This window comes from Pipistrellus hanaki, assembly GCF_964339955.1.
Source record: "Pipistrellus hanaki genome assembly, chromosome: 13".
Classification (NCBI taxonomy): Eukaryota; Metazoa; Chordata; class Mammalia; order Chiroptera; family Vespertilionidae; genus Pipistrellus; species Pipistrellus hanaki.
In genome coordinates, this window is record NC_140515.1 from 18409070 (window position 1) to 18425623 (window position 16554).

A 16554-nucleotide genomic window follows, 5' to 3' on the forward strand; every position below is an offset into this window, starting at 1 on the left:
GGCTGTCAGCGGCACCACCAGAGCCCACTGGGGAGGCAGCATGCTAGATCCAGCCTGGGGGGGGGGGGTGGGCACACAAAGTGACCAGCATCTGCCAGGGCACTACAGGGACCTCCCCATCGCTCACGATTGGGGCAGGTCAGAGCCCAAGAAAATGGCTGTAGACAGTTGTCTGTGTCATTGAGCCAGTCTCCTCGCTCCTCTTTGTTCCTCACCTGCTATGTGTCAGCAACTAGCTGACACGGAAGCACTGCAGTGAAGACACCCAGGCACAGTCCCTGCTCGGGGCCTGGGGTGGGGAGAGCAGACCAAGAGCAGATGGCTTGGGAAGGGCCACCTCGGAGAAGGACTGCAGAAGCAGGGAGGCGTCCTGGAGGAAGCTTCGGAACGCAGAGGAGGTCTCCCAGCAATGGGGAGGGGGAGTGTGCCAGGTAAGGGAACGGCAGGAACAAGGCCTGGAAGGGCAGAGGGCGGGTGATAAGGGCTGAGTGGCAGGAATGAAAGCCTGAAAGGCCTTGTGGGCTGGGAAAAGGGTTTGGACTTAGTCCAGGGGCCTCGGGGACACGGAGATTTAATCTGGGGAACGGTGTGATCAGATTTGCATTTTAAAAAAATCCCTCCTGGCTGCTGTGGGTAGAGGCAGTCGAGGCAGGAAGGTCAGTGAGGAGGCTGGCCTCATCCAGGGGGCATGCGTGGTGGCAGGGACCAGGAGATGGCATGGGGATGGAGGAAAAGGACCAGCCCTAGGGATATTCAGGAAGTGAAATGGACAAGACGTGTGGAATGATTTTCTCGTCATCAGGGTGGACATGTCATCATCTGGATCTCTGCAAGCTGCTCGGGGTCTCAGAGTGTGGGGCTAGTATTTCCCTGCCCTCCTGCTCAACTCGCCTTTGGTGTCTGCCAGGGCCTGAGGCTGGGCGGTGAGGTTAGCACTTTCCAGTGGCTGTAGTTCCGGTCTTTGCCACTAGGTGGGAGCCCAAGATAGAAAGGGAAGGGCGGCCTGGTTTCTCCCGCCCACCAGCTCTTCGGAAAGGTTTTGTGCTTAATGGATGCATTACCTAGGACTTGCCAGTGGGCAGGGGGTTTATGTCACTGTTATTAACATCATCATAACAGCGGCACCTGGCTCTGTGGAGAATTGCTGTCCAAAGCTTCTCTATGCAGTTTTACATGAATTACTTCATTTCTTCCTCACAGCCCCGTGGGGTTGGGGGCCGTAGTTATCCCCTTTATACATGAGGAAAATGAGGCTCAGAGAGGTCAAGTGACTTGTCCGAAGTCACACAGCCAAGGAGCCTCAGAATAAGGATTGGCATTCCAGTTGATCTCCATCACTACAGGAAACAGACTTTTCAGAAACCCTTCCCCTAAAACTATTCTGAGGTAAGCATTGACCCCTACCACCACCTTCTCCTCCTCCCCCTGCCTTCCTCCTTTTCCTCCTGGATGCCACTGATGACATTTTGGTCAGAACCTCTGAATCAACATCCTCAGAGCACACTGTGCAATAATACAGATCTCATAACATAGAAACCCACCCCTGAAACCTATATGATCACGTTGACCATTGGACCCCAATTTTTTTTTAAAGACAGAATCAAAACACCCGCCATCACTGCTTTGGGTGAGGTGAGGAGGGAGTGTCTTTGAGAGAGGTGGAACTCCTCTGCAAACCCCTCCCGCATTTTCCAAGCTGGCTTCCTTCCACAAAGCTATGGGTCACGAAGGAGCAGTTGTTGATCCCCGCTTTGCCGATGGGGAAAAAGAGGCTCAGAGCTGTGCTTAGGCCACACGGTGAGACAGGGCAGAGCTGGACCGGAACACCTGGTCCTGGGCCCCTCACCACCCACCCTGTGCCAGGGGGAGGCTCCGAGGCCGCCACCCCCTTTTCCCTGCCCCCGGCGTCAGGTCCAGGGCTGCGTCTCGGAGCCCCATCTCGCCAAGAGCCAGGCTTCAGACTCAGCCAACGGAGGCCCCCAGTCAACCAGGCTTTCCGTGCAGCCCCTAAGTCACATTTCAGCAGGACTCCCAAGCAAATTGGGGGGGGGGGGTGTAGTAAATATTAAAGGGAATTCATAGATTAATAAATATGAAATTCCTTTTATCTCCTCCCACCCCACTCCACTCCTATCCAACGCCGGTGGACACATTGGGGATGGCTGCCAGAGGACTCGTGGCGTTGTCACTGCTCCGGCTGACTGCCCATTCACACTGCCCTTTACCTCTTGGGTAAGGTGACAGACGCCCCGCTTTTGGCAGGACAGTCCCAATTTTTAACAATTTTCCGGAAACCGATTTGGCTCAGTGGATAGAGCTTCGGCCTGTGGACTGAAGGGTCTCGGGTTCGATTCCAGTCAAGGGCATGTATCTTGGTTGCGGGCACATCCCCAGTGGGGGGTGTGCAGGAGGCAGCTGATCGATGTTTCTCTCTCATCGATGTTTCTGGCTTTCTATCCCTCTCCCTTCCTCTCTGTAAAGAATCAATAAAAAATATATATTTTAAAACAACAACAACAATTTGTCCCGCGTCCCGGGGCATTTTAAAAAAGTCCCGATTTTTCAAAAATCGGGACTTTTTAAAAATGCCGTGGGACGCGGGACAAATTGTTAAAAATCGGGGTGTCTGGTTACCTTATTCTTGGGGGATGCTCTTCTTCCCACAGGAAACCAGAGGCTGGGCCCAGCCATGACCGGGACAGGGCACAGCAGTGGCGGCGGGGGCCTGGGCATGGGAAGGGACCCCGGAGGAGGGGCAGAAGGAAGGAGCCACGCTTTCGCCTGGCTGGAGGGGACACACAGCAACAGCAGCAGCCGCAGTGCTCCTCAGCGCTGTGCGGGGAGCACTGGCGAGGAGCGGGCTGTGCTGGGCACTCTCCGTGCTCCGCCTGCTCTGTGTAATCCTCCGTCACTTTCCGTCCATCCCACCGAGTTCTCAGAGTGATGGCAGTGTGCCAGCCTCTATTCTAGACCCCGGGGAACCTGAGGAACAGGTCAGACCAGGCGGCAGTCTTCATAGAGCTGCCATGGCAGGTGGGGAGACAAACAGGAAGCAGAGAAGAAACCGTTTCGGTTGCTGATAAACCTATGAAAACACAATCAGCAGAAAGGCTGGGAGCTGCTTTGCACAGGGGGTCAGGGAGCACTTCTCTGAGGCGGTGACCATCAAGCCTGAAGCACAGAAAGGGAAGAATCCTGCAATTTTCAAACGATGGAGCCCCGGGAGGGAGACGGCAGTGAGAGCCGCACGTGCAAAGGGCCTGTGGTGAGGGGCCCCGTGGTGTGACCCAGGAGCTGTCAGGGGGAGATGTGGCGGGAAGGAGGTCGCAGGGTGAGGAGACGTGACGGATCTTGTGTGCACCCAGAGCACCGGGTGACCCCGGGGCCCGGGCAGAGCCGGATCTGTGCCTGTCCTGGCCTCGGCCACCAACGCCCATTCCGCAGTCCTCACCACCTCCCCAGGCCAGGCTCTGGGCCAGAAGGAAGAGGAAGGGAAGCACGGCAAGTCTCCCCCCACCAGCCCAGCTCCTGGGGAAAGGGCTGTGCTTGGTGGGCAGGTTACCTTGGACCTGCCTTGGGCAGTGGGTTTGCCGTCACTGTTACTAACAGCATCATCTCAGCGGCACCTGCCTTCCGTGGGGACCGGATGCTCTGTGCCGAGTTCACAGGAATTGCCTCACTTCGTCCTCACAGCCCCAAGGGGCGGGGTCGCCCTTACGCCTCTTTGGCAGAGAGGAAGGTTACGAAACAGAGAATGACACGATCTGATGAATGCTCGGACAAAACAACGGCTTCTGCTATCCACGCCCTCCCCTCCCACACACGGAGGATCTGACCCCACACACGGGTGGAGAAACTGAGGCTCACAGAGCTCCGTCCTGCTGTGCCCTGGCCCCCACAGCATGAGCAGCAGCTGCGGCCAACGGGCGTCCAGCCTTGATCTCGCCCCCGTGTTGGCGAGCGAGAAGGAAGGGGCTGGCGATGCAGAGGAGGGGACTGCCAGGGAGGACTCTGAGCACTTGTCCCCTGGCCGGGAATCTGGCCTCCGGACATTCCCCTGCCTGAGCTCCCGGCCACCCCAGCCCGCCCTGCCGGCCGCTGGCCGCCCTGACTGCAGCGCTCGGCCCCAGAGCCTCTGCCGGGCCAGCCGCCACACGTGATTCCCATCTGTGCTTCACGGGCCGTCCGGCCTGAGCCTCACGTCCCCACGCAGGCCGCCCAGCCCGCGCCCGGCGCCCCGCGCAGCCTCCGCCGTCCGGTGAGCGGTGCCCAGCCTGCAGGAAGGCCAAGTCCTGCCCGCGGGCCGCCCAGATGTCACCCGCTGCCCTGAGCCGCCGGCCGCAGTGGGAGGGCACTGCCTGCTTCTCCCGGCCCTGCCGGCCTCGGCTTCCTTCCTGAGGGAGGCAGGGGTCCGGCGTGACGAGCCACAGAGCCCCCGGGAGGGCGTGTGGGCGCCTGGGGACACCAGGCCCTCTGTCAAGGCCAATCGCCCTGAGCCCGTCTGAGGAGCTGCAGGCCCTGGAGCAGCTGTGAGGCGCCTTTGTGCCCCGAGAGCATGAGCCGCGAGAGGCCGGGGGGGCCTGGCCCAGGGAACCCCTCGGGCCCCAGCTCCTGAGCTCAGCACCGGCAGGAGGACCCCGGGCCAGCCCCCGAGGCCACCCAGGCCTGGTGCCCGCTTCGTGCCATGGGAGCGACCCAGGGGAAGAAGGTAGGAGCCCTGAGGGTCCTTTGGGGCCCTGGACACGGGAAGGGAGACCGGGTCTGCCAGGCGGGAGCCTCACTCCCCACCTGCCAGCTCCCCGGAGCCTCAGCCAGGCACTGCCCACCCGCCCCTCCCTGAGCTCACAGCCAAGATCTGTATCGAGAAACGGGCTCAGGGCAAGGCCGGTGCCTGGCCTCTCCATCTCTGGGGCTGCCCAATCCCTCAGCACCCCACTCTCACACCGCGGCTCTGCCTCCCTGCACACGGGGGCCGCCCCCTCTCTCCCCACCCCCTCACCCCCAGGTCCCAAGGCCTGTGGGTACCTGAATGCCGGGCAAGATAAAAAAACAGGATCATTATCCGCAGGTTGGCTAACCGGTTTGTTACCAGATATAGAGCCGTGGGCAGTTATTGGAGTTTTCTGTAACTCACTTCCTCCTCTGGAAGACGGGGAAACCGGAGTCACTATCTCAGAGGCTGGCGGTGGGAATTAAATGAATTAAAATATGTGCATGTGGGAAACCGTGCCTGCCACGGAGCGGGCTCAGTGCACACTGTGCTCTGTTGTTGTTAGAATGCTCCTGAGCTCATTACCCTGCACCTTTAAAGCTGGGCTCTCTGGGGGGGGGGAAGGGGGGGGGTGTCTGTGGCAAGCACAGCCAGTGCCGTGGTTATGAGAATGTGGGGTGTAGACGTCCCGGGCCAGCACTAGAGATGGGTGTGGGCGGGGCTGGCCCAGACCTCCGGGGTCACTCTCCAGGATTCTCATTCATGCTCAAGGTTCGCAGGGGCCCCAGTGGTGTGAGGGGCCGGCTGCCCTGTCCCAGCTCCCCCACCCACCTGCTGTGGTGAGGAACTGAACCCCCCGGAGCAGCTCCAGGGTGCAAGAGGGGCTGGTCCCACCTCCTGGGAGACTCAGTGAGATGGTGCCTGGCACCCCAAGGGCCCCAGTCAGCAGGGCTCTCTCTTCAAACAACCCATGATGGATGGCCTGGTGCATTGAAGTTGGGGAACAATGGAGGGAGGGGGAGGCAGGAGGCCAGGAGTGGGGTCTGTCATCCACCCCAGAGGTCAGGGTGGCAGAAAGAGGAGTCGGCCAGAAATCAAAACACAGACATTGTTGCTTCTGTTCATCCTGTTAATATTTTCCCTTGGATGTGGCATTTTTTAATCTGCAAAGTGGCACCCTGACCCCTATCATGATTTTTGCAGGAATCAAATGAAGACATTTCCCATACATGGAAACAATGTCTCTGTTTGGAATATTCCTGAAGCTGCAAACCTTGGCCGGCTGGGCACGTGTCGATACTAAAGAGAGAGCGCAGGCAGGCAGCGGGTCCCAGATAAAGCCTGTCTTGAGCTCTTGCCTTGCTCAGCCGGGCCACAGCTCCTTGGGTAGCAATGGGCCTAGGACTGTGGTCGGCAAACTGCGGCTCGCGAGCCACATATGGCTCTTTGGCCCCTTTGAGTGTGGCTCTTCCACAAAATACCACAGCCTGGGCGAGTCTATTTTGAAGAAGTGGCGTGAGAAGACGTTTAAGTTTAAAAAATGTGGCTCTCCAAAGGAATTTCCGTCGTTGTCCTGTTGATGTTTGGCTCTGTGGACTAATGAGTTTGCCGACCACTGGCTGGGAAAAGCAGCTCCTCTGGGCCCCAGGCACCAGCTGAGCATCCAGAGACCGCAGGCTCTGGTGTGCGTCCCCAGCCCCATCGGCAGCCAGGGCCCCTCCCCCAGGGCGGGGCGTGCCCACAGCTTCCACAGGCAGTTCCCACCTAAGCCCAGCACCCAGGCCACGGTCTTCATTCCAGCCTTAAAGAGGTTCATACTAAATAATGCCCTGATGCTAGCCTTTGCACTGATTCTCTGATTGCATCTTCCAACTGCTCTTGGGAGGGGAGAGGGGGTGGCTTTTACCACCCAAATAACCCGAGGCCCAGGCCACGCAGCTGGTGTGCATCTAAAGAGCCCGACCTGCCCTAACCAGTTTTGCTCAATGGATAGAGCATCGGCCTGCGGACTGAAGGGTCCCAGGTTTGATTCCGGTCAAGGGCATGTACCTTGGTTGCGGCCACATCCCCAGTAGGGGGTGTGCAGGAGGCAGCTGGTCAATGTTTCTCTCTCATCGACGTTTCTAACTCTCAATCCCTCTCTCTTCCTCTCTGTAAACAATCAATAAAATGTGTTTAAAATAAAAAATAAAGAGCCCGACCTGCGTGACCGTGGGCTCTCCCGTAGGCAGCACAGAGTGCAGTCCCACCTGGGACCCTTAGGGGGCGCCCTGCTCATCCTCTCTGAGCTCCGCCTCCCCTCTGTCAGGTGGAGGGTGGCTTCACCTTCCACACTGGGACCGGGTGAGGTGCCTGTCGCACCGCAGGGGCTCGGGAACTGTGGGGGGACCTAGTGCTGCTCCAGACGCTCAGGGTGGTGTGTCAGCAGCAAGGGAGCTGGCCAGGCCCCCCATGCAGCTGCCTCACCCCCTGAACCAGCCTGTGCTCTGCCTGCCGGTGTTTGTGAAGACTGTCGTCGCTTTGCGTCCGTCTTCATGAGCAGAAGGTTTCCCCGGGAGGAAGTGTTTGTCCCCGCGGAGCCCCGGGGGCACAGAGGCGGCCCCTGGCTCTCCCTCCGCACAGCGGTCCCCGGGGAGGGATGGTCCCGCTGGCTGGCACCCAGCTCCGTGCGGCCTGAGGACCTGTCAGGAGGCTCTCCCTGCCTGTGCCCCGCCGTGGGCCCAGCCCTGCCACCCCCTCCGACTGCTTCTCGAAGGGGAGTGGGCCCAAGCACCCCACTCCTCAGCGGGCTTCCCTAAGGGCCCGGAATGGGAGGCCTGGGGACAAGAGGAGAAGGTTGTCAGGACCGTCCCCACCCCAACAAGAGCAGAGCTCAGGCCCCTCCCTGAGCCCCGTCTCCCCATCACTCAGCCTCCCAGCTTTACCCACACCAGGAGCCCCTAAACTGCCCCCCGCCCCCCAATGCCTATCCACAGCGCCAGGCCTGGTGCCCGCGCCCTGCTCTTGGAAGGTGTCCTGGGTTCTGACCGCACGGCTGACAGGTGTTCCATCACAAGGTGTGAGGGATGGGACGGGGGGGGGTGTCGGGGGGGAGGCTCTCAGCTAAGGAGCAGCCCCCTTGGCAGCCACTAAGCCGGGTGTTTTCACCTGCTTTCCCTGCAGGCACCCCGCGAGGGAGAGGCTGCCACGCCCACGTCACCTCTGAGACCAGCTTGTCCCCTCTCCCCTGACCTCAGAGACCAGAGAGGGGACAAGCTGGTCACCTCAGAGGTCAGGGCAGAGGCCTCGCCCGCCTGCCACGGAGCGCCACACGCCCCTGCTGTCCTCATGCCGTCCTCACAGAGGCCCCAGGAGGAGGCTGCTGCCCTCGCCCCCGTTCTGTAGACCCGTCACTGGGGCTCAGCGGTCCCCAGCGAGGAGGCGGCCGAGCGGAGGCTGCACTGACGTCCGCCCGGCCGGCCAGCGGGCACTGCCCCAGGCCGGCACATCGCATCCTGATCCCGGATCCCCCACCGCCTCCACCCCACTCCACGGCAGAGGAGGCCGAGACCCAGGCGTCAGGCCCAGCAGGCGGGCCAGGCGGAGGCCCGGTGTGGGCTGACTCTGCCCTCCCTCCCGGGGTGTCCGCCCCCCGGCTTCCCGTCTGCCAACGGGGGTGAAGAGAGCTCCCACGTGGGCGTCAGGGGGTCAGGCTTCCGTGAGGAAGTGCCCGAAGCACCTCGGACACTCCTCTCTCCCAGGGCCTCGGTTTCCCCACATGGGAAAGGGGGGGGGGGGTCTGGGAAATGATTCCCAGCCGGGGTAAAGGTGACCAGCGGCAGTTAATTTGGGGAGGGGGCGGGCCCCTTTCCAGACCTTGCAGCTGAGGGCAGAGATGGAGTTCAGGGCACGGGCCTTGTCCCTTTGTCCTCAGCAGGACTCAGTGCAGAACGAAAATACGGGGCCCCTTGTTCAAAGGTTATTACGGACCATAAGACGGCGACAACAGGGATTAATCCGAGCACAGGATCCTTCTGAGTGCATTTGCGACGGCAGGGGTCCCAGGCCCCTGGCCTTGGTGCCGGCCGGGGGCATGGGTGTGGGGCCACGTTCCTGGGATCTGGGGAGCCTGGCTTTCTTTCTTTTTTTTTCTTTTTTTTAATATATTTTATTGATTTTACACAGAGAGGAACTGAGAGGGACAGAGAGTTAGAAACATCGATGAGAGAGAAACATCGACCAGCTGCCTCTTGCACACCCCGCTCTGGGGATGTGCCCGCAACCAAGGTACATGCCCTTGACCGGAATCGAACCCGGGACCTTTCAGTCCGCAGGCCGACGCTCTATCCACTGAGCCAAACCGGTCCCGGCTGGAGAGCCTGGCTTTCCAAACCCCGGACTTGGCCACCCAGTCCCAGGCCCCCCTTCTTCTCCATCTGGTCACCCCCTGGATCGGAGAGCCCGGATGTTTTCCTCCAGCGCCTGAGCCCGTCGGCAGACACTGTCTTTCCCTTCTCTGTGAACTGTCCCCCCCTCATTCACCGCCCTCAGAGCAGCGGCCAGGAGCCCTGGGAGAGGTTGGAGTTGAAATGTCCTCCCTGGGGAAGCCAGGGACAGGGTGGGGTTGGAGGGCTGCAGGGGTGCGGGCAGCAGCTGACAGGGCGCCTGAGGGCAGGCAGGGCGGCCTTTGGAGGCAGGACAGGGCAGGTCTGTCCCCGAGGCCACCTGGTGGGCTTTCCTTCTCCTCCACCGTGGCCGCCCCGAGGTTGGTCCAGGATTGGGTGCCCGGGCTGCCTCGAGCCCGTGGACAGCTGGGCCTGCATAAGGCAGTGGCGGAGGGTCAGCGGGTGGAAGTCAGGGCACCTCCACCGGGGAGCTTGGAGCAGGTGCTGCCAGACTGCCCGGAGGAGGGCAGGCCGCTTTGGAAGCAGACAATGGCACCACTCATTCTCTGTGATCGTCTTTTCCAACAAAAACTTCTCCGCCCCATCCTTATGGCTGGGCGCCTGGCTTGGGAGGAAAATAAATCAAAGGGGGAAAGAAGACAGAGGCTGGCTCCGCTGACAGCTCCAGGAAACCTTCCCTGAGTGGATCTCAAATACCTGCACAGGGGAGGGCTCAGGGCAGGGGGGAGGGCTCGGCAGGGGCGAGGGGACACGCTGGTCTCAGAGGTGCCTGCAGACCCGGACTCTGATTTCACCGGCCGGCAGATCACCAGGCGGCTGGGAAGGGTGGAGAGATTAGAAGCGGCCAGGCCTCCTCTGGGACCCCAGAGCACCTCCGCTCGCCCTGAGTTCCCCATTGTGATCTCAATAGTCCCCACCACTCTGGCCACAGTTGTAATTTCGCGTGTAATTCTGTGATGTATCCATGAGGGGAGAGACACTGCATCTGCCTTATGTCCCTGGTACCAGCAGTACTAGGTGCTCAGTCACTCAGGAGGAGAGGAAGGGGAAAGGCAGGCTGACCCCCTGGAAGTAACAGGGCAGAGCTAATCTCGTGCAAGGGACCCCAGGCCTCAGGCTGGGGGAGGGTTCCTTTATCCCACACGCCCCCTCCTTGCCTTCCAATCGCTTTCAAACTTCGACCCGCATACACACACACAGATACCACACACACCACACACACACCACACACACACACCACACACCATACACACACACACCATACACACACACACACACACACACACAGATACCACACACACCACACACACACCATACACACACACCACACACACACACACACACCATACACACACATACACACACAGACACCACACACACACACAGTATACACACACACAGATACCACACACACCACACACACATCACACACACACACCACACACACACCACACACCATACATACACACACACACCACCACCACCACCACCACCACACCACACACACACACACACATTTCACTGTACAACTTCCTGGCCAAATGCAAAGTCCTCATTGGTGGTTCATCATTCATTCCACCAGCACAGGCTGGCACCTACTGGGTCCCAGGGTCCCAGGCACCAGAGACCAACCAGCACCAGGTCCTGTCCTCGGGGGCACAGCCCGGCAGTCGAGAAAGAAGTCCCCGGCGACGACAGGGCAGGTGCCGGGTGCTCTCGTGAGGGAAGCACAGAGGACCCCGGGCACAGCACGGGGCCTCCCAGGGAGAGGAGCAATGGGGGCGCTCTCGGATGCCCACGCTGTGATCTGGAGAATGAAGAGGGCTAACAGGCCGGGGCCACACCAGCATCCCGGAGGTCTGCGGGCACGGCCCGTCCCAGGAACTGAGGGAACCTCTTGGAACTTGGGGCTCCTCTTCCCGAGCCGCATGGAGACTCCTCATCCCCGGTTCTGGGGCAGGGACTCTGGGGCTGGTTCATGTGGGGCCATAACTCCCCTCTTCCCCATCCACCCCCCTGCTGGCCCTGCCACCACACCCCCAACCCCAACTGTGCTTCTACCTCAGTCTCTTGATCAAGAACTTTTGTTTTCTCTCCTTCCTTTTGCTCAGTTATTCCAAGCGGAGGTGAGAGAAAGGGAGGGACTGAGAGGGAGAGGGAGACAGAGATGATAACAGGAAGAGCGGTCCCTGAGAGCAGACGGAGGAGGCCCCACACCTGTCTCCTGGCCTGACCTCCGTGCCCACCTCGTCCGGGTTTTCCTCCCAGATGTTTCAATGCCTCCAGCTAAGAAAGGGGGAGGAGCCAAGAGGGCCGGCTCAGCCCCCCTCAGTCCCAGGGCCTCATCTCCCTCCTGGAAGGAAGAGAGAAGGCCATTCCTTTCATGCTTTCTCATTGCCCTGTGCACACCTCCTAGTGCAGGCCTCTGCCCACTGACATGGAAGTCTGCCTCAGGGTCCTGAGTGACCCCCAGAGAGACCATCGCCCTCCCTGGGCTCCAAGTTTCCACCACACCTCCCCTCCCCCGTCAGGCTTGGCAGCTGTGCTACCCCCGTTAGAGGTAAATGAGGGGGGAGGGGGAGGAAATGGGGAACCCTCACCCCAAGAGATGCAGGGCACATGCAGTGTCCTTGGCCCCTCTCAGCAGCCTGGCCCGGGCTGTCTTCCCCACTTCACGGCTGTAATGGAGTCGGGAGAGATCTCTGAGTTAATGCAAGGCGGCCGTCAGCTTCCTCCCCCCACACCGAGGGCTGCAGGGACCTCACACAGCGCAGCGCAGCCTTGGCCTGCACCCACAAGAGGGACGGGAACCTCCCAAATGGTTCAGAAGCTTAGGCAGCCACAATTCTGCTCAGGCCTCTATCCTCATCTGTAAAATGGGTACTTCTTAAAGACAAAAACAAGAATGCCTTCCTGCCCAGCTTCTATAGCTCAATGGTTGAGCATTCACCCAGGAACCAGGAGGTCCCAGGTTTGATTCCCAGTCAGGGACACACCTGGATCTCAGGCTCTATCCTCAGTAGGGAGCATGTAGAAGGTTGCTGATCGCTGTTTCTATTTCTCTATCCCTATCCCTCTCTCTCTCAAATCAATTTTTTTAAACATTTTTAAAAATTAAGAAGAATGCTTTCCAGTAACTCCCCCAGAAACCTCACCACAAACCCAGCTTCAGAGGTACGAGGTCCCCGTTCACCAACACGAAAACCCCGACAGAGCGGCTGAGTTCACGCTCAAGGTCAGGACCAGGGCTGGGGCTTGAGCCCAGATAGACTGGCTCCTCGGCCCACAGTCTCGGTGACTTGTTTTTCAAATGTCAGGATGCAACTGCATCTCAAGCCAGAATAACTCTCCACCTTGCTGGGTCGAGGCACTGGCCCGCGGTGGCTCCGTCCCACTGGGAGCAGCCGGAGAAGGGATGCAAAGTTCAGTCGAATTTAATTTCCAGAGAAAGGGCTGGGAGGTGGGGCCAAACCCAAAGCCAGCTTTTGAGGAGCCAGAAACCCAGAAACACCCTCGCTGGGCCCCAGGGATCTGCTTTCAGAACACTGTGTCTCCCGGGCCGTGAACGGGGCCTTTGTTAGCTAGAGATCGGATCTCGGGCCGGGGCCGAGAGAAAGGGCCGGGAGCTGGGACTCTGCTTTGTGATCTGAAAATCAAAGAGGAGGCCAAGAAAACCAGAGGCCTGCCCAGGGAAGCGGGAGGGCCCGGCTTGGGCCCAAGGAAACACAGGGTGAGGCTGGGCGTCCCCTGGGCTGTCACTCACAGAGCCTCTGAGACCCGGGCGGAAGCTGGGTGGTGGTGCAGTCTGAGGGACCAGCGGGGCCTTTCCCTGATGCGCCTGAGCTCCGGGGACCACTTTGGGGTCATTTGGGGGATAGAGTGCGGCTCGTTCATGGCAAATGCACCCCTGGTGGGTCGTCCCTGTGCCTCCCCGGGACAGGCTCCCTCGGGTCTCAGCTCAGAGAGGCCCTCTGACCCCTCCAGCTGAAGCCACCCCTCCCAGTCCCTAGTCCTGGGCTGGCTTCTCCGAGCCCACCACCCTTTGGTTCTTCCTGTAACTGTTTCACATCTGGTTTTCCCAGCCAGCATTCTGCTCCGTGAGGGCAGGGACCTTGCCTGTCGCTCCTGCCGGATGCTCAGAGCCCAGCACAGGGCAGACATGTAACAGGCACAAGTGAACCATGGCTGCCAGACAGGGAGCTCACCCTCCACTCCACAGATATGCCCTGAACATCCACTTGGGAGCCAGATGCTGCCCCGGGCCTGGGGCACAGAGGGCAGCCCAGCCCAGGGCCACTCAGCTGCCAGTCTGCTCAGGGTGCCATGAGTGGCTGGCCGGTGGGGGTTAGAAAAGGTGCCCTCCTCACAGGCCTTCCCCATCAGCTCCCGAGAATCATAAGATCGCATTGCATTCTCCACCATCACCACGGTTGGGTGCCAGCGTGGAGATGCCCCAAGGACCAGCTGCCCCCTTCCTGGTGCCCCTGTATCCTCCTGCCCAGGAGCCTTCTACCCTCAACAGCCCTGGGGCAGAGGAGGAAAAGGCAGGATCTCAAACCCATGCCGATGTTGTTCTGCCCACCGGCAGGCTGGGGGCTTGACGGTCCCTTGGCATCCCTGAGAAGAGCCGGTCCGGCCCCTGGCTCGCCCGTCACAGCCCCCAGGCTGCCCAGGGCCGCTCCGCCAGGCGGCCTCTCTGTGGGCAGCCACACTGTAAATCCCAAGGCCTGCGGGTTCCCTCAGGGGGACCCTCCTGGGAACAGGCTTCAGCCCTGGCCCTGCGGAGGCCCCAGTGAGGCCACACCTGAGGTTAGTTCTCGTCTTTCTTCCAAAACCCCCACTTGGGTGCTTTCACATAATTGGGCCCAGGCTTTCCTCGCATAAGATCTGTCACATTCTTTTTTTTTTTTTTAATATTTTATTGATTTTTTTACAGAGAAGAAGGGAGAGAGATAGAGAGTTAGAAACATCGATGAGGGAGAAACATTGATCAGCTGCCTCCTGCACACCTCCTACTGGGGATGTGCCCACAACCAAGGTACATGCCCTTGACCGGAATCGAACCTGGGACCTTTCAGTCCGCAGGCTGACGCTCTATCCCCCCAGCCAAACCGGTTAGGGCAGATCTGTCACATTCTTCCTCAGAGATGATTTGTGGATAGATGAACAAATGTTTATTGTAATTATTAAATTCTTTAAATCATTTGAGCTACATATTAGTTACAAAAGACTACTTGGAAAACGTGCATATGTGGGGTCCGATGGAGCATGGCCAATAAACACCCAGGATCTGACCACTTTGCTAAAGAAAAAGCCCCTGGGCCCCACGGGGGAGGAGCCTGGGGCCTGCGCATCCCTCCTCTCTCCTCGTCTCTGAGGCCACCTCCCTCCGGCCTGGGCGCCGAGCCCTGCAGCGTTGAGATTCCAGCTCTGCGTCAGTGGGAGTGGGAGGTGGCGTCTGCAATCGCCTTCCTCCGTTTACCGTGTGTTCCTGAGGGTCGTGCACGGTGCCGGGTGTACCCGAAAGGTGTGTGCAAGGCCAGACAGTGTCTCCCGGTTCAACTGTGCCGCGACCACCCCGCCACACTCCACTGGGGGCTCTCGGTTGTTCCCCGCACTTCATCCTGACCGTGTTGCCATGGCTTCCCTGTGCGTGTCTCCGAGTGTCCACGTGTCTCCCGGGTGTGGGCCGGGAGGTGGGGCTGCTGCGTCTGAGGGCACAGACATCCTTACCCGTCAGGAGGCCCACGTTACCTCTGCCTCAGGGTCGGCTCTGGGCCTGGGGTTAAATCCGCCTAAGGCAGAGGAACAGGAAAAAGGCTTACAGAGTTTTTTTTACGTGGGAGTCCCCATAGGAGAACGACACCCCCACAGCGGAGAGATCTGAGGTATTAGACACCAGACTGAACAGAAAATAGCAGCTGAGGAAAAGTAACCGGAATACCATCCTTCGCACCTTTGCTAGAAAGAGCCAAAGTGGTGATAACACGTCACCGCCCACCACCTTGTCTGTATTCAGCGGCCCCACAGTCTTAGCAACATTTTCTAGTTTCAAAACAGCTTCGCTTTTGTAAAGCTCATAGATGTACATTGGTATCTCATGGTTTTGCTTTCTTTGTTGAAAACAGCAGACTTGGTTTAAAATATATATTTAGAAACCTATACATTTTTAAGGTGTATTTTATTTTATTTTTTGTTTAAGTCCTTTATAAGATTTTTCCCCATTTTTTTAATTAACATATGATATGTGTACATATCTTACCATTGCCCCCCCACCCCACTCCCATACGTGCCCTCACCCCCCAGAGTTCTGTGTCCATTGGTTATGCTTGTATGCATGCACACAAGTCTTTCAGTTGATCTCTTATCTCCCCCTCCTCCCCTTACCCTCCCCGCTGTAATTTGACATTCTGTTTGATGCTTTACTGCCTCTGTATCTATCTTTTTGTTCAACAGTTTATCATTTTCTTTATTATCCATAAATGAATGAGATCATGTATTTTTCTTTCATTGACTGGCTTATTTCACTTAGCGTTATGTTCTCCAATTCCATCCAGGTTGCTGCAAATAGTAGGAATTCCTTCTTTTTTTATGGCAGCATAGTATTCCATTGTGTACATATACCATAGTTTTCTGATCCAGTCATCTGCTGACGGGCACATGGCTGTTTCCAAATCTTAGCTATTGTAAACTGTGCTGCTGCTATGAACATAGGGGTGCATATATCCTTTTTGATTGGTGTTTCCAGTTTCTTAGGATATATTTCTAGGAGTGGGATTACTGGGTCAAATGGGAGTTCCATTTTTAGTTTTTTTAAGGAAACATCATACTGTTCTCCACAGTGGCTGCACCAGTCTGCATTCCCACCAGCAGTGCATGAGTATTCCTTTTTCTCTGCATCCTCGCCAAAACTTGTCATTTGTTGATTTGTTGGTGATTGCCATTCTGCCCGGTGTGAGATGGTACCACATTGTCATTTAGATTTGCATCTCTTGGATAATTAGTGACTTTGAGCATGTTTTCATATGTCTCTTGGCCTTCCTTCTGTCTTCTTTTGAAAAGATTCTATTTAGGTCCGTTGCTCATTTCTTTATTGGGTCATTTATCTTCCTTTTATTAAGTTGTATAAGCTGCCTGTAGATGTTGGAGATTAAACCTTTATCAGTAATAACATTTGCAAATATGTTCTCCCATACTGTGGGCTTTCTTGTTGTTTTGTTGAAGGTTTCTTTTGCTGTAAAAAAACTTTTTATTTTGATGTAGTCCCATTTGTTTATTTTCTCATTAGCTTCCATTGCCCTAGGGGCAGTATTAGTGAAGAAGTTCTTTTGGCATATGTCTGAGATTTTGCTGCCTGTGGATTCTTCTAGAATTTTTATGGTTTCCCATCTTATGTTTAAGTCCTGTACCCATTTTGAGTTTATTTTTGTGTGAGGTGTGAGTTGGTGATCTAATTTC

At 57.7% G+C, this 16554-nt stretch overlaps 1 protein-coding gene across 1 annotated transcript in view; it reads left to right on the forward strand.

Annotated features, from left to right (window-relative positions):
- The first annotated feature begins 4669 nt into the window (after positions 1-4669).
- The window catches only part of FAM107A (family with sequence similarity 107 member A), a 48842-nt gene continuing 36957 nt past the window's right edge, over positions 4670-16554 (forward strand). The window contains exon 1 of the mRNA XM_084903152.1: positions 4670-4708. Within this exon, the coding sequence (XP_084759278.1) occupies positions 4685-4708 (24 nt within the window). The 5' untranslated portion in view covers positions 4670-4684. The remainder of the gene's footprint in view (positions 4709-16554) is intronic.